Genomic DNA, 23,641 nt, shown 5'->3' with positions numbered 1-23,641 from the left:
CAGACTCTGACCTTGCCCTCAGGAGATCACAGTGTGCAAGCCTGGTTTAGACTCTGGGTGGCGTGGATGTTTTGATTCACACTTGCAGTATCTGTGGTTTTCTTCTTGCTGCATAAAGTGTATTCCATGGAACATATTAATTTATCTTTAAGTAGATTTATTACATGAAATATTCATTGGAGCAGGCTTTACCGTACAGCGTTTGGAACAGTGTACTAAGTACAGTTTGTCCTCATAAATCTATTAATGCTGATGGGATGTAATTGTCTCCTGTGAAGCTTTGGGGTGAGATGGGGCCCGAGTAGGGGAAGAATCTGACTGCTGAAATCTCTGCCTTCCTTTGCTCGGCCGTGTCAGGTCCTCCTGGGTGTGTGTGTGTGTGTGTGTGTGTGTGTTTATACACATCCATGCTTCCTGTTCTCTCTTTTCTTTTTTAATGAATGCAGAGGCTTCCATTCCTGTGAGAGCCCTCTTGTCAGCTCCAGTTTCTTGTGAAATTCCAGGTTCCAGCAGTGGTTTGGAGGTGTAATGAGGCTCAGAGGGAAAAGCTGGCTCATGTGTGACTGATCCGTGAGGAGAGTGGTTCAGGGGACTGTAGAGAGAGGCGGGGGCAGGATGCCAACACTCAGGACAAGTGCAGTGGGCAGCCCCTGAGCGAGGTGCTTTACCTGCCTGCCCCAGGTAGTCCAGCAGCTGCCGTAGGAGGTAGGTGTTATCCTTTTTATATTTGAGGCTCATAGAGGTTTAGTGAGTTGCCCAAAGTGCTGTTCATTTAGTTCAGCAAACCTGTAGTGATTGGTAGCCTGCCATGGGGCCGAGGGCTGGGCACAGGGCACTAAGCAGTTGCAGCTTCTGGCCTCAAGTAGTGTCCCACACAGTGGAGGTAGAAACAGACCTGTAGAGGAGTCAGACAGGGAATGGAGCCTCCCCCTGTGTGACCTGGTGCACACGGTGGGTGACGAGTTGTGGGAGGCCGTGCGAAGGCTGGAGTAGGTGTCCAAGCAAGGCTGCAACACTGCATAGGAGTTCACCAGGCAGATGGGGCTGGCAGGAGGCGTAGGTCTGGGAGAGGGTTCCAGCCAGTTCGCAGAGCAGGTTCAAATATACAAGGATGTAGGACACCCAGGTGTGGTGGGCAGGGCGAGGACTGCTTGGTTCAGCTCTGCTCAGTCCTCAGGGGAGGACTAGAGCCGCTTGTGCAGGGCCTCATAAGCCTCACTGGGGACTGGGGACTATAACTGAGGGCAGTGAGGGCCCCTTGGAGGGTTTGAAGCCAAGGAAAGAGAGAAATGGATTTGTATGTACAGAAGATTCCTCGAGAGGCATGCCAAAGGCTAGTGGGAGGGGGACAGGCAGGGGACACCCGTCAGGGTTTATGATGCCTGTGTAGTCAGGAGGTCATGGGCAGAGTGGGGGCAGCTCATGGTGGGCGGGAGGAGAGAGAGATAATTTGGTATCTGCGTAGGGGAACTGCAGAGCTGGTCTGAATTTCCCATCCCAGGTTGAGAGGCCACAAAAAAGAAAATGTCAAAGTATAGGCAAAAAAGCAGTCAGAAAAAGGGTAAAGGAAAGGAGTGCATTAGAAATGTCAAGACATTTAAAAAGACTTTTCCAAGGACATAAAAGATTTAAAGGGTTGTAGTTGGGGAATGATGAGGACTAACGCCATATAAAAGTTTTTGTAAGTCTAATAGTGTTTTAGAAATTTAAGTAGACCTAAGGACAAAAGCAAACACTAAGTGAATTCAGATAAAAACAGGTTTCTGGCCAAAAGCAGAACCTGAAGTAGGGAAAACGTGGTTTGGCTGGTTTATCGCCCCTGCAGGGCTCTCAGGCTCCGGGCCTGCGGGCTGGGCAGGTGACACCAGGAAGCTGGGCCAGGAAGGGGCCCGGGTAGAGTAAACGACACCGTGGAGACTCCCTGCCTGAGAACTTCTCGGGCACCACCCACACCTGTCTTTTTTCCTTCTGCATGGCCACGGACAACGGGAGCAAGCCAGTCGGGATTCGTGTGGCCTCTCCTTTCTCGGTTGGCACCCTGTTCCGGGTAGGTTCTTGGCCCTGGAGTTAGTACGGTGGTGGCTGTGTGGCATGTGGCAGCCTGGCAGCTTTGTCCTGTTCTGTTGGCTGCCAGGGAAGAGGGAGGTGGGAAGGGGCATCAGCAGATCTCTTGTGCGGGGATTGGGGAAGGAAGGATATCTGGGCTTCTAGTTTGGGCTGCATTTATCGAGTGCCTGTGGTGTACAGGGGTGTGTTCTAGGTGTTGCGGGGCACATGGAGCAGCAGGGACACTTACAAGCAGTGTGTGAGCGGAGTGCATGGCCACTTGGTATCGTGAATGAGGCTAGGTTCTGTGAGGGATGGACTCACATATGAACTAATGTCAAGTAAGGAAACCAACTCGGTAGGGTCCTATTGGTACTCTGTCTACTCTAATCACTGGTCCTGCTGATGTCCTCCTCCCCTTAGGTGGCTGGGAAGGAAAGAGGGTGCGTTTATAATGGGAAGAACATGGGGCTTGGAATCTGGGACCAGGGTTAAGTTCTGGTTCTGCCACGTATTAGCGAGATGACCTTAGGCAAGTGAACCTCTGTGAGCCTCTGCTTTCTCGTTGGTAATTTGGAGCAGTGGTAGTGATGTCCGCCTCCCTGAAGTCCCAGGTTGTCATGGGGATCAGTGTGTGTGTGAGAATAAACTGCAGAGCTCTGTTGAGCAGCGGTGACATTGCCAGACTCTTAAGTGTTTTGAGGTTATTCCTTATGCCTCCCGCAGCACCTCCAAAACATCGGGACACTCACGAAATACTGAGTGGGTCAGTGGATGTGTTTCCTGTGGTGTCATTCGTTTTCCAGGGACCCTGTCACTGTTCATACTGCTGGACCGGGAGGTGGAGCACGTACTTGACTAGCCCGTGTAGCGGCCACCAGGAGTGGCCATGCTGGGGCCAGAGCCAGCCACACAGACGTATCGAGGGTCCTCCTTTCAGGGCCAGACAGTATCACATGGTTTCCAGTCACTGGGCACAGAGCTACCTTCAGGATGGCCCAGCTTGGCATTCAGGAGCTGAAAGCAGATGGGAGGCTGCTCCCATTCCCGTCCTCACTCCCACTCTTCCACTACACCCCCACCTGGTGCCTGCACACACTCCACACATGATGTCCCCGTCCCCAGAGCCAGCCTCCGCTGACTCCACTTTGCTCCCATTTCTTTATCTCTCACTTGGGACCCCGGTGACCATGGGGAGGCACTGCCTATCTCCCCTCTGTCCCCATGTGTGTGTTGGGTGTCTGGAGCTGGTTTGCTCATTCTTGTGGTTTCCTGGTGCCCCACTGCAGGTCGTCTTCCATGATGTCAGTGTGCTGACGGACAAGCTCTTTCCTGTCGTGGAGGCCATGCAGAAGCACTTCAGTGCAGGCTCCGGGACCTACTACAGCGACTCCATCTTCTTCCTCTCGGTTGCCATGCATCAGATCATGCCCAAAGGTAATGATGGCCCCTGGACTGCTGGCCCCTGGACTGCCTGCCCCTGGTATTTGATGTTTGCCTGTTTCCCTGGCTCCAATACTGCCGGTGCCCTGCATCAGAGGGGCTCCACTGAAACACAGAGAGAGGGCGAGGGGGCCAGCAGTGCCCCTTGTGTAACAGCACCCTGCCCAGAGCCCAGGGTGCATAGCTCCCACAGTATGAGTGGTGTAGTCCCTGGACTCCCGGCCTCTGGGCTCCAGCACTGACTCTGCCCCTTGCATCCACCCTACCTCTGGGACTCAGTTTGCTCATCTGATAAATGTCAGGTAGGACTAGGTGACCCTCCATCCAGATCTGTGATCCTGTTCTTTCTAGTTTAAATCTGTACTTATCTGACTTTAAAATATCAAATCTAGATGTGAGAGGTACAAATTACGACAGAATGGGACTTTTTTTTTTTGAAACTCTGCTGCCCAATTATAGGATTTTCTGGGCTTTGGTCCTCCCAGGGCGGAAGAGATGCAACTGTCTGGTGTGTGTAGGTCAGCCTTGTGTGGAAATGCTGGCAGGTTTGGTCATCCTTGGACTAGGAGCCTTGGGGGTGGTCTCACTTAGGGATGTCCCAGGCTTCTGGATTCTTGTCTTCCAGATGGTCCTTGATTTAATCTGGAGCCCTGGATAGTGCCCACTTTCTGGCTGTGGTGAACCATGACTTGAGCCTTGGGGTAGCAGCTGTTTGAACTGTGACTGGTTGCGTTCCCCACAGATTCCAGACCAGACAGGACCTGCTTGCCTAGGGGACAGCCAGGGCATTTGGTGGAGCCTGCTGCTTTGGCCCAGCAGACCAGATGTGAAAGGGGTGTCGAGAGCACCACCATTGGACGGGCTCTGGTAGCCAAGAATTCAGGGGTTGGAGGTTGAGGCTCGATTTCGTTGGCAGATTGTCATACCACAGGGAAATCTAGACTGTCTCCACAATGGGTCGATAGCCGTTTAAGTGGCAGAGCTGTCTGCTGTGGAGGCCTGCTTCTCCAAGTGGCAGTTACTGCCCCCAGGAGCTGTATGGGCTCTCTCTGGGCAGTCCTGGTGCAGGTGCTCAGACTGGAGGACAGTGTGGTCCTGCTCTCCTGGGCCCTAGGCAGGACAGACAGACATAGGTGCTGGTTCTAGTGCTGCCACTCAGCGCTTGTGTGCCTTTTGCTGAGCCAGTTTGTCTTTGTAGGCCTCAGTTTCCCCACCTGCAAATGACAAGGCTGATCTAGTGAGTTGTTTTGCTCAAAAGAGTCCAGGGTCACAGGAATCCCCGTTAAGGTTCTGTAGTTTGGGGAGCCCAGGGAAGAGCGGTTCTACCTTATGCCACCTCTCCTGCCCCCACCTGCACTCCTAGCAGCCCACTGACCACTGCATAGACCAGGCTTTGGAGTAGGATTCTGTTTGGTTAAAGAGTTCCATGATTAAACTAGTCTAAATGTTTGACTAGATGGCCCTGGCCAGTTTGGCTTAGTGGTTGAGCGTCAGCCTGCAAACCAGAGAGTCCCGGGTTCAGTTCTCGCTAGGGGCATGTACCACCAAAAAAAAAAAAAAAAAAAGTTTGGTTAGATGGGCCTTTAGGGCCTGACCAGCCCTGTTGACCTACCTGCATGATTGGCTTTGAGTGAAACACTGTGATTGAGGAACCGGCAGGAGCTAGCAGGAAGTCTGGGAGGAGGCGTGCCTGACCTTCCTTTTCCTCCCTCCTTTGCTGGCTGTTAGGCCTTGCTCACCATGGGCTAGACTCTAGGCCAGGTTATGCTTTGGGGCACCAGAGGGAGGGGAAATAGACAACCCTCTTTGGGGATTGTCAGGACAAGAAGATATTTCTGCCTCACAGTGTTAGGGAGGGCCAGGTGGTGAATTGTGAAGTGCCCAGGACAAGAGTTAGGGAGCCTCAGGCTGCTGTCCCTCTGCCTCTCTGCCCTGCGGGCTTGCCTGGCCACGCCCAGGGGACTGCGTCTGCAGAGACAAGGCTCTGCTGTCCGTGCAGTAGATCAGATCGCTGGTGTCCCTCCGCGCACGGTTTGTGCTTCTGAGGGGCCTGTCAGGAGGTGGGGAAGGAGCCCTGTGAGATGTGCGGTGGGCAGACCCAAACACCAGTGTTTCCCTGGGTTCTTCACATGAACGATCATGTGCTGGCAGAGATTCATGTCTACATCTGCCCAAAGTCTGCTTCCTCAGAAGGGAGTACTAGGAGTTACTACAACCTGATATTCATAAAGGGAGATGAGCAGCCCCGGAGCTCCAGCAGAGCCCGGCGTTTCTGCTGAGCAGCCTGGCTGCCGCACAGCACTCGGCCGTGTGCGGAGCTCCCCAGGGCAGGCCCTTGGCATCCCTGCAGTGTTTCGAAGGACGCTTTGTTTTCGGGCACTGTCAGTGCCGTCTTGATTCTGCCACAGCTCCGTACTGCTGCCACAGCTCTTTATTCATGACTTTAAATCATAGAAAGTGCTGTTGTTGTGGGCTTTGTTGATGAATTTGTTCTTGTGTAATTGGTGCTATTTTAGTTCACAGTGTGCTTTTTTCTCTGGAAAAGTGAGAATGGAGCATGGGTGGGTCATACGTTCTTGGTTCCACCCAGGACGGCCAAGTCAGGAAAGCCGTATTCTCCCGAGTTTGTCTTAGGGGTTCCCATCTGGTGTTTGCCCCAGAAATCCAGGTTATTTTTCTGTACCCAAACCTCCCCTTCCCCCAGCCCCCATAGCATAAGGATAACCCTTCTGTTCTTAAACTACCTTAAAAATAAGTTTACCTCTTTTTCTGTTTTAAAAGCAACACTCTTCCATAAGAGAATATCTGAAAACCACATTTTAAAATAGAAAGAAAGGTATCCTTTTACTACTACATAAACATCATCACTATTCTTGATTATCTTATATTTTCCCAACATGTAGCTTTTTAATAATTTAGGCAAAGTGGGAGTTACACTCCATATTTAAAGCATTTTGAGTGTTTTTAACATACCAAAGTATAAAATGAACCTTCATTTAAATGCAGAAATGAAAGGATAGAAGTAAAGCTGGATCTCCTGACATTTTCATTAATGTTGCTCATCACCATTTTCTGTGTGATCACAGTCTTTGAGCACGTTTTGAGTGGCTTCACTGAGTTCACTTTATCATTTCCCTCTTCTCAGCTACCTCAGGTGCATTCTGGTTTTTCTATGCTCATAAATTATACTGTGATGAGCACCCACATGTGTAAAGATTATATTTTCTAATCAGGATTATTTCTTTATGATAACTCCTCATGGGTGGGATTACTGGGCCAGAGGTGGGACTTGCAAAGCCAGCCTGTGTTATCTGCTCCACTGCACTGTGGTCAGCCCGCATGTGTGAGGCTCTGTACCTTTTTTTTTTTTTTTTTTTTATCCTCACCCGAGGACATTTTTCGATATTTTGTTCAGATAGAGTGGGAGGGAGAGAGAGAGAGAGAAACATCGACGTGAAAGCGACACATCGAGTGGTTGCCACCCACACGACCCAACCAGGGCCGGGGACAAACTGCAACCGAGGTACGCGCCCTTAGCGGGAACCGAACCTGGGTCTCTCAGGACCGCAGGCGGACGCTCTAACCGCTGAGCCAAACCGGCCAGGGCGCTCTGTACCTTTTTTGAGCCCCTGGATACTTGACCTCGTGGAGGGACCTCAGGCAGCCACTTGTGAGCATCAGGACAGTTGCTGTCCCCACTTGACAGGAGAGAAAGGGAGGAGCTGAGGTCAGGCCATTTCTCTGACTTTTAGGGTGAGCTGGGCTTCTGTCTGGGTTTCTGATGCCTTGGTCTAGGTTTATTCTGATGGCCAGACCTGAATGCCCAGCTTACAAAACCTGGCCTCTCTCCCCCTCCTGGGCCTGTCACTGCAGCCCCGCGTCCCCCGCGGAGCCGCACCACCTAGACCACACCTGCGGAGTGAGAAACGAAGGGCCCTGCAGGTGGAACGTTGGCTCTGCTTTCAGTCAGAGCTTGTTTTTCTCTCTGTTGCTTGTTGGAAGGGTCACGTGTGTCTGGCTGGTCCTGTAGCTCCTGCTTGCTTGTCCATGTGTCCTTCACAGACATGCAGCCACTCTCTGCTCCTTACTCACACCCACGGGGCTTTTATCTCCTCCTGTCAGTGGTGTTAGGTTTGGCACCATTGGAAGCATCTTACGCAATGGAAAAGAAAACATTTTTTGCCCAACTGGAGCTGGAGGGAGTGAATAGCAGCTTCCCTCTCCTGTGTACACAGCTCCTAGGAGCTGTTGGCTCTGGATTAATGACATGGACCATAAAAACAACCCTTACCAAGGCTGAGCCACGATGCCTGGCATATGATTGCGATGGGGTTTTCCCTGGGCAGGGTGGGCAGGCCCGGACAATCGGCAGTGTGTAAAGCTTACCAGAGGTCCTGGGAGATGTTCCTGTAATTTCCTGTCCTGTGGTCAACCCTTGGCCAATAGACATTCCCAGGAGGGGCCTGGTGTTTGTATGACATGGTGCTGGCCACTCTGGTGTCTCAGATGTTTGCTGGGTGGCTGCTTCCTGGACTCATGGTGGTGGGGTGGGTGGCATGGTCCAGCAGTTAGGAGGAGGTCACGAGGGCCACCAAGGAGATCCACACAGTGCTGAGGGTTTCAGAAGGGGATGAGTCACAGGCATTCAGCAAGAGGAGGGCTTCGTGGAGGAGGTGGTGCTTTGAAGGGTGGGTACACAGGTAGGGAGTGGTTCAACATTTGAGAAGAATTGTGTGTGTTTGGGAACAGCACATCATTTCTTTTGACAGACACAGTAGTGCACATGTTGGGAAATGGTGGGAGAAAAGATGGTCAAAAAAGGTTGGCATGTACTGTGCCAGCCTGGATGCCAGGCTGAGGCTATCCCAGACACAGGAGGCAAGGCTCTTGTGGACATTTTTGATGGGGAGGAACCTGACCAGATCCATGCTTTAGGAAAGCTGATGTGTCTGAGATAGGGAGTGGATCTCAGGAGAAGTTGGGGTCCAGCTGCATATCTTTCGTGAGAGTCTTCTGAGCTGGGCACTATGAACAGGCTGTGAGATACCACAGGTGGACTCCCTGGCCTCGGACAGCAGCTAATCTAGCATGTGCATGTGTACATGTGTGTGTGCATGCATGCTTTTGTGTACCAAGCATGAACACACACAGAAGGTGAGCTGTAGTCTCCACTGAGAACTGGCAGGCACTGCTGGCTCTGTACAGCCTCCCTCTTTCTATGAGAGCCCAGGTGCCACACAGGTCATTACACTGGCTCCTGCAGGAACAGTTATGAACTAGCTTGCAGCTTTTACCGACTCTGAGGGTTCAGAAAAAGAGGGAATAAAGTTATGAGAGTAGGCAGAGCAGACAGTCATTCACTCTGAGCTACAACTGTGGGGTTATAAACTCCTGTAAAACCAATGCAAATAATCCTGCCATGGAATCACTTGCCTGCCAGTACTTTGCACTTTAGTGTGAATTAGTCCCGTCTGATTGCCATCCTATGAATACTGAATTGAGATAGGTGCCCAGAGATGAGTAATATGTTTGTTGGATAGATCAGTGAGGTTGAGAGAAAGGTCGAAGGAAGGAGGAAAAAGTATTTTGGAGCCTAGTGTACTTCTGGGGCCTTTGGAGAAGGACCCAGGCTTACCTTGAGAAACCCCTGCGTCCAGGTGGATGGAAGTAGGGAGGAGAGAAGCCGACTACCTGATGCAGACCTTAATGAGGTCTGAGCCCTGGAAAGGTTGAGGGAATTCTGTTTCCCTCCCTAGTACCTTCCTTCCTATGCCCCATGAGTCTTGCCTCTGGGCCCCTGGAACCCAGACCTGGGCAGTAGAGCTAGGCTCTGGCCACAGTTTGCATCCACTTGGCTTCTGTAGGCTAGCCTGGGCACCAGACCGTTTTACCCTGGTTTCTGTTGGTGGGAGGGCATGGAAATTGCAATTGATTGACTTCTTGATGAACTTTGGACAAAACCAGCTCTGTGAGATAGGTGGTGTGTATGCCTTGGGCCCCAGAAGGGTCTGGGGCAGCCACTCACTCTGGTCTGTGCCCATTAGGCGGTCATGTTTCCAGGTGCCCTGTGTTTCTGTTGGTTTCCCTCCCCACAGGTTGAGGTGTGAAGTTCTGCACATTATCCTGCACACATTCTACAGAGGAGAGGTGGCTGCAAGTTTTGGGGGGAATGGCACCCACAGACTTGGAATTCCCATGCTCACTGGCTGGGAGCTGTGCTGGCGGCTCTGGTGTCTAGACACCTCTGTGTGGCTGGGAGGACTCAGGGAGGTCATCCTTGGGGTGTGGGGACCGTCACTCTGACTGGTTCTGTTTGGGCCATGCTGAGGAGGGGGATTGAGATGAGGAAGAGGGTGTTCTCATGGGGGGGGGGCACAGTAGGCACCGTGTTCCCATTTTAAGACAAGGGAATTGAGGCACAGAGCAGGAGAGAGTCTTTCCCAGGGTCACAGAGCCTGGCTGAGCAAGGATAGGACCAAGGCTCCCTGACTCCCTTAGCTGACTTGGGTAGAGGCTAGAGGCTAGAGGCTGGCCATTCCACGTTGCCATTTTCATCACATCACATGATTTATCACCACTGACGTTGACCTTGATCACCTGGCTAAGGAAGTGTTTGTCTGATTTGTCCATCGTAACATTACTTTTATTTTCCCTGCCATGCTTAAAGAACATGGATGGTCACCTTTCAGAGGGTATGTGTCTACTGCGTGGGCCTCATCAGGCACATCCTGCTGGTGACAGCTTCCCCCTTGCTGTGCCCCAAGCCATGGTCTGTGGGAGCCCAGAGACTTTGAAAGCCAGCTTTACCATTCCAGAAGGTGGACCCGATTCTCCTGTGTGGGTCAGTTGATGGCCGTGTCTGAGCTCCCCTTGACTTCTAGGTCCAATGTCTAAAGGAGCATGGAGCCGGGCAGGTCTGAAGCAGGCGGAATGAGAGTTGGTAGTAGCCCTGGCTGGTTTGGCTCAGCGGTTGGAGCGGCGGCCTGTGGTACAGAGAGACCCGGGTTCGGTTCCCGCTAAGGGCACGTACCTCGGTTGCAGTTTGTCCCCGGCCCTGGTTGGTCGTGCGGGTGGCAGCCACTCGATGTGTCCCTTCACATCGATGTTTCTCTCTGTCTCTCTTCCTCTCTCTCCCTCCTGCTCTATCTGAACAAAAAATGGAAAAATGTCCTCGGGTGAGGATAAAAAAAAAAATTAAAAAAAAAAAAGAGAGTTGGTAGTAGATGGTAGAGAATAGGAGGTCAGGCAGAGCTGGGTGCAAATCGCATCTCTGTGACTCACTAGGTTCCTAACTGAGAAGTTGCTTAAAAGTGTCTGAACGATGTAGTGGTTAAGAACATAGACCTGGCGGCAGCCCCACCACTGACCTGCTGTGTGTCTCTGGCCAAGTCACCAAACCTGTCTGTACTCAGATTTTTCATTCGTACAATGGAGATAACAACAGTTTACATCTCATGGGTTTTTATGAGAATTAAATGAGTTAGTATATGTAATGGGCTTAGAACAGTGCCTGGAACATGGTAGAGCATTAGCTTGTTTCCTCTCTGGATTTCTTATGTGTAACATGGTGATGATATAGTACTTACTTCAGAGGATTAATGAGATGATGCCAGTAGCTCTGAGCACTGTGCCAGGCATATGGAGGATGCCCAGCAATTGTAGCTGTTTGGGTGGCGATGATGAGCCATGTCTCCAAATAGCACCAGAGGGTATGGGGCTGGAGTTATTCTCAGACTTTTAGACCACCCACTTTGCTTTTTGGAAAGAGCTTCTGTTATGGGATAAGGACGTTTTCTGGATGATCCTGGGAAAGTCATGTTACCTCTTGTCCCCCAGGTGAGGATTGCCATCTCTGACCTGCCTTCCTCTTGGGGTTACTGTGACTAGAAATGGAGTAATGTAGCTAAAAATGCTTCACCTCTCCTAAACCCTCAAAACACCTTGTCCCCCAACCCCCTGAAGTCTGCACAGTCACAGCACATCATTGTTACCACCACCAGCAGCCCGTCCTGCTCCTGTTTTCTAAGATCTGTGTGTGTGCAAAGACCAGGCAGATGCAAAGTGCTGTAAAACCCCTGAAGATGTAGGACTTGGGCCTGAGCCTCCTCTGCTTTGGGGTCACCTCCTTAAAGCCTCGTGTGACGTTTGCTGTTGTAGCAAAGAATGACTAAGCCGATGGGATGAATGGGAGTGTGGGGAGCCTTGCCCTTCTCCTGGCCTCATGGGTGCCATCACCGTGAGCATCTGCCCCTGGGGCCTTGCTGTCCTGAAGCTGGAGGCAGATGGCTGGACTCTTGAGAGGACAGTCTTGGGTCCACTTTGGGTCATTGTCACTGGGTGGGAAACGCTGGCATGAGTTTCTGGTCATTACTGTGCGGTGCATCTTAGCTGAGGTCCACAGGCCCACATAAGGAGGACTGGAGGCCTGCAGGCTGGGGACAAGACCAGATGGAGAGACCCAGATGGTGGTTCTCATTTATGCCCTTGTTCATTCATGCTTTGGAACTCGAAGGCCGGTGTGCAGCCTTTTACAGAAACCCTTCCAAGTTCCATCTTTTTTTTCTTTTCTTTTTCTCTCTCAAGTGAAATGCAACAAATGTAGTAAAAGCCATAGTTTGGATTTCTTTGTTCTGTACTTTTGTATGTTCACTCACTACCGTGAGAGGGCTTGACTGTTCTCCACTGTTCTTTCATAGCAGTTTCATAAAACACGGAAGGTTTTTGAAGATGGTTTATGAAACTTCATAACTTTGTTCAGCTTGAAACCAAATTGGGAAACTACTCTGGAATCAGAGTGTGGCTGTCCATCAGTAGGCAGACATGCATCTAACGCGAGGTTCCTGCAGAGGGGTGTGTGTGCATTCTGGAACCCGCAGGTGGTGGAGACGGGCCGGGGTCCTGGAGAGAGGCTCCTCCTCTCTCCTTACTCCTCATGCTTACTTGGACTGGCAAGAGGCCTGTGGAGATTGGGCCTAAGCTGCATCTCCAACTGGGTTGCTAGAGAGTTTTGTCTGTGCCCCAGCTAGTAATACAGTGTTCCTCCACCTTCCCCCTTGCCATTGCCCCAGGGTGCTACATGTCTCAGAACTTCCTCAGGAGCAGGCGTCACTGGGCTGTCTCTGAGTTCTCTGGTCAGAACGTCATCCAGTTCTGCCTACTTGCGTCCTAGCTTCTCGCAGAGGCTGTGGGTGAACAACCTCCCTTCTCTGGCCGCTGATGCTTTGTTTAGAAATGGGAAGAATAGGTGTACACACATCACAGGGTTGAGGACCGGTGGAGATCACACATGAAGCATCCTGGTGCCTGGCCCGGAGGGACGCTCAGTGTTAGATGTCAGTGCATTTCCTCTCCCAGGGTCAAGTACATATCAGCAAATCAAAAGCTCTGGCAAGGACTGAAGTAAAAATGTGTTTAACTTTGCTTAGCCCAGCATTTCTCAAATATAACTTATCACGGAACAATACTTTTCTGAGGGGTACCCATTCACATTCCAGGATAGGGTTGTTTCACAGAATTACTGTAAGAAATGCTGCCCTGAAATAAGAGTAATACACAAACAGTGCTTGTGCAGCGCTCTCTTTGGGGTGGGGGTGGGGTGGGCAGGAAGCCTCAGCCTTCAGAGGGGCACTTCCTCAGTCTTTCCTCTGCTCCCCTCGGTGTGTCCTTAGTTATGGCCTTAGTTATGGCCTTGTATCGATTCACGTACTGTGCTGCTCATATCAGGATCTGAAGCAGCTTTGGGCACGCCCGACGTTTGTCTCAGACCCAGAAGCGTTTGGAGGACTTGACCCGGGTCTTGAATTGTGGTGGGCCCGGGTACAGTGGTTTTAAAGGAGAGGGGTGGATGTCTGCTGCCACTCCACAGGCAGAACACCCTTGTGAGGGTGATGGGCTGGCGGGGTCTCAGGGGAGGGCGACCCAGAGAGCGGCTGAGGGTCCTGAAATCAGCCCTTGAGGGAACTGGGCCCACACAGCAGAGACCACTGGCTGCTGCTGAAGGGCCGTCCTGGGAAAGAGGAAGCAGCTTCCTCTGCATGAGCCCAAAGGCCACGCCAGGTGCAGCGGACTGGAGGCTCTAACTCAGTTCCACTTTTCTGTGAGCCCATGGCTGAGCCTTTCCCTGCTAGTCCGCACCTCTAGACCGAGGGGCTGATGCAATCCAGGGTGCAGACTGGCCACCTGCGGCCATTGACCACGTTCTGTTTGGCCACGTCATCATCCTTCCAGGGCTTTAAGTGGCAGCGTACCTGGCTACTTCCTGGTGCAGTCTCACAGCCTTTGGTTCATGTCTCTCTGTCCTCTTTAAAGCTCTGGTGGTCAGCTCAGCTCCCACCGAGCTTCCCCGAGTCCCCCCCTCTTCCCTGCTCCTTCCCCTGCACCACTCCTCCCACAGATGTCTCCCTGGCGTGTTCGCTCCCCTCTTTTAGTCCTCTGTCCAGATGTCAGCTCCTGAGGGGCATCCCTCACCATCCTGTGTAAAATTGTACTCATCTCCTCTGGAACGCCATGACCCTTACCCTGCTTTATTTTTCTTCCTAGTCCTGATCACCATCTGATAGAGTATATTTTACTATTTTTCATTGTCTCCCCCACACAAATGTAGGCTCCGTGGGGCAGGATGTTTTATGCATTTGTTCAGCCAGGCACATAGGTGTTCAATAAATATTTCTCAAGTGAATTCAGTGAGTACATGTTTGTTAGGTGTATATCTTGACCTACTCTAGTTCGGGGGTCACCTCGGCACTTTTTCTGAAGCCCCATTTAGAACCGACTGTGGATGAAGTGCTGCAGCTTCGGAGAAATTGCATAGAAACGATGTTCCTTGGGCTTTAGTCACAAACAGGAATTTGAATTTTCTGGACAACCATTTCTTGATGGGCCCCTCAAGCCTGGAGGAAACGCAGTGGATTCCAGCGTCCTGGTGCAGCAGGTGATGCCCCGCCTGCCAGCGTTGGGCCTGGCGTGAGGGCAGGGGCTCTGTGGGGAAGAAAGCAAAAGGCAAAAGAGATATTCAGGCACTTGCCCGAGTGAAAACATCTGAGTGAATGCTGAACAAAGGTTGTAAACACGTGCCCCGTGGTTTCAGTAAACATGATTTTCTGGCAGCTCCTATGGAGCAAATTCGAGGCATTTGAATCCTGCTATTTTGAAGAGGAACAGCTGTCAATAAAATGCTAAAAATAGCAATTTGATGGCGACCACTTTCTACTGAATCTTAGAAGCTCTTTGCAAACTAATGAAAATAATTTGGGAGAACCTTAACTTTTTATGAAATTGATTGAACAGTAATGTCTTTCACTTTGATTCTCTCTATTAAATTCTGTCATTTAACTTTTCAGGATCCTCCTTTAAATTCTTGACCAGTGAAGGCATCTGCCAGCCTTTATTACTGTCAAGAGGTCAAGCAGCATTTATTCTAGGCATCTTGTCACCTGCGCAGGGTCTGCTGTTCTCCCGCCATGCACAGGGCGCTGGGGTGGGGCTGCTGCCCTGCCCTTGGGGAGCTTGCCTTCTAGTTGGGGAGAGAGCCTAAGCAAGTGGTTGCTCGCCCAGCCAGAGGTCAGGGGGGCAGCAGCAGCACTGGGCCTGAACTCAAGGGAGATCGGGTGGCATTGTTTGCATGGGGAATGGACCAGGTACTGTCAGTTCTGTCAGAGTTCAAGGGGAAGTTCAGAGGCAGCTTTGTGCCAGGCCTTGATGGGTGAGCGGTTAAGGGTGGGGTAGGAGGAAGAGGGCCAGGCATTTGGGTAAGGGATGTTCTGGGAGGCCTTAGGTCTCAGCCTGGGCAGAGACCAGCATGCCACAGGGGTACTACTTCTACAGATGGTGTCAGATTCCAAACCTATCAGTTCAGTAAGCACTTCTGGGGTGGGCATTAAGTATGCATCTTCTTTTTGTCTCTACCTTTGTATATCATCCAACTGACAGGAGAACACAATTTCTCTACTCAAGCCATGTGAGTAATTGCTGATGATGGGAACCTCAGTTAACCATCTTGGACTGAATCTTGGGCCCCCTCCCCTCCCTCCCCTCCCCTCCCCTCCCCTCCCCTCCCCTCCCCTTCAGCAGTTTCCTGCTGCTCCCCACACCTATCCTGCTCTCCAGGCATAGTGGCCGCCTTAACCTGTTTGGATCAAACGCATGCTCTGCTTTCCCACTTCCTGGGCTTGTTCAGGGCTTCCTTTGGCTTGGAAGGCCTCCCCCAAGTCCCTGATCATTGGCTCTGCCTATCAGAAGGGCCCCCAGAGGACAGGCTCTTCAAGTGCCTATTGTCAGCATGGCTGCCTCTGCTCGACCTTTGGGGTCACGAAACCCCCTTGAGAGTACTGAGTCAGGCATGATGTGATAGGACATGAACCTCAACTTTTTAATAAAATCTGAAAACCCTTGGGGTGGGGGTGAGGGGAGAGTGATTCCCATGATGTATGGATAAGCACTCTCAGCAGCCAAGTGATTCCACTAAGTGAGTAGAATCAGCCCTGTGGGTATTGAGTTCTGATGATAAAATGCTGTTTTAGAGCTGTTTGTCTCCTAGAGAGTTATCACAGGTCTCATTTGCCTTAAACCTTGGCTTTTTTACTTCTTCTCACACTAGTTTTTGCTTTGGTTTAGGACTGGTGTCTTACCCAGGCTTAGCTGGTTTCTACCCTAATCACTCACATCTTAAGCTCTGGGACATAACTGTTCTCTAAGAGGGGGATGAGCATGTGGGGTGGGGTTGGTGACGGTTTCCCTTCTGCATTGAGGTGGGGGAGTTAAGTACAATATTAACATATTTTTTAAAGTGTTAGCTATCACATAGTAAGGTTTGCACATTTTAGTGGTTAATCACAGAGCTGTGAAGTTTGGGGAACTAGCAGTGCCTGGGACAGGAGTAAACTTTTGACTGTGAGCTGATTTGGTGACTGACCTCAAATAACTCCCTTCTGCCTTCTGATGGGGCTTCCCACCCCTCGCCTGATGACCTCCCAGGACTCCAGATGCTCTCCCGCCCTGCTCTTCCGCTGCCACCCCTTCTTTCCCTCTTCCTCTTTTGTGAGAAAGTGAGGCCCACGCCAGTCAACACGAGGAAAGAGACTACTGTGGGAGGGGCTGGGACAAGAGACTCAGAACTTGGGCAGCTCTGGTGACCCGTCTGTTTTGGTGATTCTTTCTCTTTCCCGCTCTCTAACGGTGTCTTTGTTTCTGTCTGTACTTCTCCATTTTCTTCTCTCTACAATTGCTTTTTTTTAAAAAATGTGTTTTTTCTGTTCTCACGGAACTGAAGCTTGCGTGGGGCTTTGGTTTATTATGACTTCCCCAAAACAGGCATCGTCTCTTGTATTTCCCATTTCAGATCCTGAAAGAGAATCTTCTTGCCATTTCACAGGCTATAATTTATTGATTTTGTTGTTGTTGCTGATGCAGTCAGCTGGGACCAGAGCAGGCCACCTGGGCCTAACTCTTCAGCAAGGGTGTGGCAGGTGGGCAGATAGGTCACTCAGGTACAGAGTAATATCAGCATGGGAGGCAGGGAAAGACGAGTCATGACTTCACTTGCTTGTGGGGGAATTAGAAATTCCTTTCATACGAATGCCATCTACCTTGGGGTATATGGCAGGCAGCCTCTAGGAGGCTCCCAAGGACCCCTACCTCCTGGTGTTCATGCTCTTCACTCGAGTGTGGGCTGGGCTTACTGACTTGCCTCTTGTGAATAGAATATGGTACACATTACGGCAACACGTCTGAGGTTTATGTTGTAAAAGACCGTGGCTCCCATCTTGGACACCTTCTTCCTCTCTCTCAGACCTTGATCTGGAGGAGGCCAGCTGCCATGTCCTGAGCTGTCCTGCAGAGAGGCTCATGGAAAGGAGTTGCTATCCCTGGCCAGTAGCCAGGAGGATCTGAGGCCCACCACCAACCACATGAGTGAACTGTGACATGACCGCAGCGTCTGAGCCAGCGGCATCCAGCTGAGCTGTGCCGGAATTGTCTCAAACTGTGAGATAACATACTTGTTGTGTTCAGCTGCTGAGCTTTGGGTTACCTGGTTATGCAGCACCAGATAACTGATACAGGGGGTATAAGCAGAGCTGTGGGAATGCAAAGGACGATGCACCTTTGGCTAAGGAATTTGGGGAAGGCTTTGAGAAGGATGTGGCATTTGAGCGAGACCTACCTTTTTCCCATTGAGTGGTCCCTTGTACAAAGTGGACCACTGTGCATAGTAGGGGACAGGAAGATCCATCTGGCAATTCTCTTTTCCAAGAGGGATCAGGTAAACACAGTTTTTTTGTTATGTGGCCTCTGAGAGACTCTAAATTTTCTGCTGGGAAAGGGCAGGATTTGCTGTTTCCTCAAGCCTCCCGCTCAGCCTGATGTGTGGCATCTGATCAAGGTTGGGTCTCCTAGATCCTGGTGGGCTCTATCATGACACTGCCTACTGTGTGCCAGGCTGCTGAGCACCCCACACACTGATTAGAGAGAGACAACTTGAGGTTCACAGGCCTAGCCATGCAGATGTTCCTGAGACCGCTGCTGTCCAAAAGTCTGCTGGGCTAGCCTCCCACAGCTGAGCAGGGGGCCCTGCCCTCAGGCCCTTCCAGAAAGAGGCTGGCTTGTCTCAGCCAGAGTCTGGTGATGGGGGTCAAGTCCTTCTCCCCTCTCTTACTGGTGGTGTGGCCTTAGCAAGGCACCGAGCATCCTCTCTGGGACTTTTTCATTCCTCCACTGTTTATTATGAAATTTTCAAAAAATTTCTCTCTTTTTAAAATTAAACTTAATTTTGAGATCATTGTAATCGAACATGTAGTTATAAGAAATAATGTACAGATCCTTTTCATACTTTCTCCCAGTGGTACCATCTTGTAGTTCTTCGCTGTTCCTTTCTTTTTGTCTTGTTCTCTTCGGTAGATTGTTGACTTTCTGTAGAGTTCTGTTTGAATTCCTTTCTCTTTGTTTCTTGTATATCTCTTGTAGATTTTTGGTGTGTGGTTACCATGTGCTTTATATGGTAACTAAGCTATGTTTATAGAAATCTGTTTTAAGTTGATGGTTGCTTAAGTTTGAACACATTGTAAAATCACTGCCATTTCTACTCACCCCTCCGTTCATGCTTTTGCCATTCTTTTTTTTTTCATCCTCACCCGAGGACATTTTTCCATTTTTTATTCAGATAGAGTGGGAGAGAGGGAGGGAGAGAGAGAGAGAGAGAGAGAGAGAAACATCGACATGAAAGGGACACATCGAGTGGCTGCCACCCACACGACCCAACCAGAGCCGGGGTCAAACTGCAACTGAGGTACATGCCCTACATGCCCCCAGCGGGAACCGAACCCCGGTCTCTTGGAACCACAGGCTGATGCTCTAACCACTGAGCAAAACCGGCCTGGGCTTTTGCCGTTCTTTTGTGTGTGCATGTTTGTGTGTATCCCTGAATTTACTGTTGTAATTACACATGATCCACCTATTTTTGCCTTTTAACCTTTGTACTAGCTTTAGTGTTGGTTGGTCCACTGCTTTTATTATGTGTTTGCCTTTGTCAGTGAGAATGTTTTTATAATATTTTCTTATTCATATTTTTTTCTTCTTAAAGATTTAAAAATGTTAAAGATCTTTCACATTTCTTATAGTATTGTTTTGGTGGCAATGAACTCATTCAGCTTTTTCTTGTCGGGGATGTTGGCACGTGATTTTGGAGTGTGTTAGGATGGCTTAAAGGCACAGCTTTGAGAAGGACTTGCAGAGATAGGTAGCTGTAATGATGTCCCAGAAACAGAAGGGATTATAAAGGTATGTGCTGCATCTCCCAGGATGTACAGTGTACCTTCCTCTTCAGGCACTGAGGGCCCTTCCCCAAATCCTGACCTTACCCAGCCAATGATTCAAAAGGTGGTAGGTTCAACACCATTTCATAGAGGAACCCAGACTTCCTGTGGCCTTTCATAAGATGCTGGCCAGGGCGCTCGTGATCTTCCAGGTCAGCGGCTCTTAATAAGAAGGTAGGTCAGAATCACCTAGGAAGTTTGTTTTTTTTTTCCCCAAAGTACTTTGCCTGGGTTCCAGCACTCAAATTAATTTTTTTTTTTTTAAATTAAGGTGAATTTCATAGACAGTGAAAAAGAGATTTTTGACTCTCTAAGTCTGGGTTGGATCTGAACAGGATTATTTCAAAAAATATCCTGGATAAGTCCAATGTACATCTCCAATTGAGAACCTTTGTTTTATTGACTCCTGAGTTTCACTGATGGGGGGAAACTGAAGCCCGGAGTGGTGGCTAGTGGTGGAGCACAAGAGCACACTGGACCCTGGGGCTCGTCTTGGACATGAAACGGAGCCCACGTTTCCTTCTTGTGGTCCAGGGCTCTTTCCACCAAGTGACTGTTATCCTTAAACAAACAACTGGTTAAGTCAGAACAGAACAAGGCTGTTTGACTTCCTCTTCCCAGCCCGGTGTAGACAGGTGTTCCCAGGGTTGCTGCATGTCACAGTGTAGCCCCAGGTCCCTGCTCTACAGAGTCTAGGATGGGGTTCACATGAGTCAGCTGATTGTAAGTTGGTGAGCATTGGTTGTTAAAGCTCTTGCCTGGACAGTGACAAGTAGTAAGTTCAAAGGGCAAGTTCTGCATCCTGGGCAGGTCTTTCTGTGAGCCCTGGGAAAGCATTTTTCCAGGCTTGATTTCAGAGGAGTTATGGAATTTCACTACCCGTTTTCACTACTACTACCAGTGAACCAGGCTGTGCACGTTGATGAATTATCTCATGTGATGGCCTGGGGAGCAGGTGTGGCCATTTATCCCATTTTACAGATAAGGAAACAGGTTAGGTAACCTGGCCAAGGTTCCAGAACTTCCTGGGTTGGAGCTGGAGTTCAAGCCCAACAGAATGACTCCAGCTCTGGGCTCCTGCCTCGGTTGTCCCCGGCCTTCCAGAGCATCGGATCCGAAAGAAATCCTTTAGAGCAGCACCCCCTACACTGCATGGCCCTATAGGAAATGTGAAATGCAGTGATGGAAAATGTGGAGAGAGCATTTGATCCCCTTTGGGGAGATTCATAGTGTGCTCCGTCATACTCGAGACTTGGAGAGCAACAAGAAGGAAATCCGGTGAGCTCTGGTAACCAGCAGTTCCCACATGGGTTCCCCCACGGAACACTCCTTTCCACACTGCCCTAGATGGCTGAGTGTTCAGTGTTCCTTAAGAACCAGTTTGGGAAATGCCATCATGACTTATAAGTCTAATTCTCTCATTTTCAATGAACACATGTGTCCAGGGAAGGGCAGGGACTTCTCTACGGTCCAACATGAGTTTATTGTAGGGCCAGGGATCTCTGTAGCCTGAGGTTTGTTGGGATGGCCATCATCAAGGGGGCACCAGGCGTCCTGAGGGGAGACAGGTACATGATAACCCCTAGAGAGGCCCTTTAGCTTGGGCCTTTCTGAAGGTGGCAAAAGGATTTGTTGGAAATGATTAATTTTGTCTGTAAGTATACAGAGTTAATAAGGTTATTTTCAGGGGCTTTGGATAAAATCCCAGTTTCTCTTTTCCAAGGTGGTGATGGGGATCCTGAGCCAGTGGCTAAGGGAACAGCCTGTGCTTGTTCGATCTGGATTCCTCTCCTGGTCCTGCTGATGGGGCCGCTTCTGTGGACCGCTTGTTCCTGTCCCACACTGACTCCTGGGCCCAGGAGTAGCCTCTACGCATCCCAGCTCTTCATTCATTTGCAGATTAATTTCAGTCCCTGGTAATGTAGTTGATCCAAATTTATATTCAAGCAGCAAGCCAGTATCAGTTGATTTTTTAAAAATAGAGATTTGTTTTTTCCCCGTGTGCTTGGCAAAATGCCTACCAATATTTACTCATCAACTTGAGAATTGGTTTTTCCCCTACCCTCTGAGGACTCTGCAGCGTTTTCTGCATTTTCCTTAGTGATCAATGTTCTCAGTGGGGAGGGGAGGGGTATTTTGCTCTCTGTGATGGAAGAGACACTTCTTGAATTGGATGTCAAGGTCTGTGGATGCTGTGACCTTGCGAATACCATGGAGCTGTTCTCAGATGACTGGGGCGTTCACATAGAAAGATTTTCATTATATAGTGCATACTGGTTTGGAATACTGGAAGAACACTGCCAGGCTTGAATGCAGCTCTGCCACTTAGTAACCGAAAAGAATACTATCTGCTTGTGAAGATTAACTGAGTTAATATATATAACGCGCTTTGATGATACGTGGCACATAATAAGTGTTATAAGTGTGCTTGCTGTTACTACTCTTCTTACTGTGGCTTTGGTTAGGACATCACCCAGCTCTCCTGACACCCAGGCCTGTGACTCTCTGTACTTAATAACCTTTCTTACTGTGGAGTCAGCGTGGCCTAGAACTTCTTCAGGTACTTGGCCTCCCCAGAATGAAACGCTTGGGCAGGTTGCTCCCAATTAACTCTTTTCTAAAACTCCTGGGGAGCAGGAAGAGAATTTTACATTGCATGACTCCTCTCTTTGAGCCTGCTTTCTACCCAGAGTTACTCATCCTTGTTATGAATCACCGGTGCCAGTTATTACCTCCTTAGTTTGTATCCCTTCCTTCTCAAGTATACTTTTGGGATCTTTTCCTCAACAGTTGCTCAACAGTAGGAAGTGCCACTAACTTGTTATAATCCAAGCCAGACAGAATTGGGTAAACCTGACATACACTATATATCTCCAGGCCCCAGTTGTATGGTTATTGGATTATCTGCCATTATGGATTAGCTCTACTTGGGCTAGTCTGATTCTATGGATGATGGATAGCTGAGGGTGAAGCCTGTGATTAGCACATAGGCAGATTGGCTCCTCTTTCCAACTTGGCAAGGAAGGTAATGGGTAGGTGGGGCCCATGAAAGCTCCCCTCCAGTCTTGTGCCTGCGGGGCCTTCTGGGGAAACCCCTGGATTTGCTTTTCTATAAGCTGCTGGTGTGGGTTAGAGGTGTGTGTGTGAGGCCAAGTGAGCAGAACATTCTCAAGAGGGTGTGGTCACAAATGCTGAGGATAGGTAAATAAGATGAGGGCTGGAGGTCATTGTGATCCTGACCAGCAGCTTCACTGGGGCAGTGACAAATGTGAGCCTGAGTGGGGTGGATATATAATCATTTCCTATTTTATATCCTCACCCGAGGGCATTTTTGCATTTATCTCCAGATAGAGTGGGAGGGAGAGAGGGAGGAAGAGAGAGAGAGAAACATCAACCTGAGAGAGAGATAGTGAGTGGTTGCCACCCACACGACCCCAACCTGGGCCAGGGACAGACTGCCACCAAGGTACATGCCCTTAGCGGGAACAGAACCCAGGACTCTCTGGTCCGTGGGCCAACGCTTCAACAGCTGACTGAGCCAGACTGGCCAGGGCAATCATTTCCTTTTTTAATAGGACATTTAATTTGTTTAGATTGTTTCAGCTTTTGCCATTTTAGATTATGATGCTTGAGAGCATCTTCAGGAACAAAGTTTTTCTTTCTGAATATTATTTCCTAAGGATAATCATCACAGTAAGATTACTGGACCAAAGGACTCAAATATTTTAATAATATACCACTGACATTGGACTCCCAACCTGTCCTTTACAAATTTTTAAACAATTTGAAAGAGCACTGCATTTTTTTTTTTTTTAATCCTCACCCGAGGATATTTTTCCATTTTGTACAGATAGAATGGGAGGGAGAGAGAGGAAGGGACAGAGAGAGAGAAACATCGATGTGAAGGGACACATCGAGTGGCTGCCACCCACATGACCAACCAGGGCCGGGGACAAACTGCAACCGAGGTACGTGCCCTTAGCGGGAACCGAACCCGGGTCTCTCCGGACCGCAGGCCGATGCTCTAACCGCTGAGCCAAACTGGCCAGGGCAAGAGCACTGCATTTTTGTTGTAAATAAATATCCCAGATAAAAATACAGACTGGATGCTCTTGTTTTGAATTAAAACTAATTGAGCCATGAAAACTCATTGCCAATTCAGTAGCGGGAGGTACAGAAAATAATTGCCTTGATGCAAATTGATTTTTTCAATCCCAGGTGGTTATGCTGTGAGCAGTTGACCAACACTGGCTTTTTAAAAGGACGAATTAGTCCCAAAGCAAAGGATTTCCATCCGCTAGCTCCTCTGCTATCTTCTAACATGCTACTTTTTTCTTAAAATGTTC

The 23,641-nt window shown here is 49.7% G+C and overlaps 1 protein-coding gene across 1 annotated transcript in view; it reads left to right on the top strand.

Moving 5' to 3' along the window:
• XXYLT1 (xyloside xylosyltransferase 1) overlaps positions 1–23,641 on the top strand; it is a 167,663-nt gene that overhangs the window by 31,129 nt on the left and 112,893 nt on the right. Inside the window, exon 2 of the mRNA XM_036243636.1 lies at positions 3,336–3,483. Coding sequence (XP_036099529.1) covers positions 3,336–3,483 — 148 coding nt within the window. The remainder of the gene's footprint in view (positions 1–3,335; positions 3,484–23,641) is intronic.

The sequence above is a fragment of the Molossus molossus genome, unplaced genomic scaffold (genome assembly GCF_014108415.1).
Source record: "Molossus molossus isolate mMolMol1 unplaced genomic scaffold, mMolMol1.p scaffold_m16_p_5, whole genome shotgun sequence".
Lineage (NCBI taxonomy): Eukaryota > Metazoa > Chordata > Mammalia > Chiroptera > Molossidae > Molossus > Molossus molossus.
Note: the sequence above shows the minus strand (reverse complement) of the source record. Positions and strands in the feature narration are given on the sequence as shown.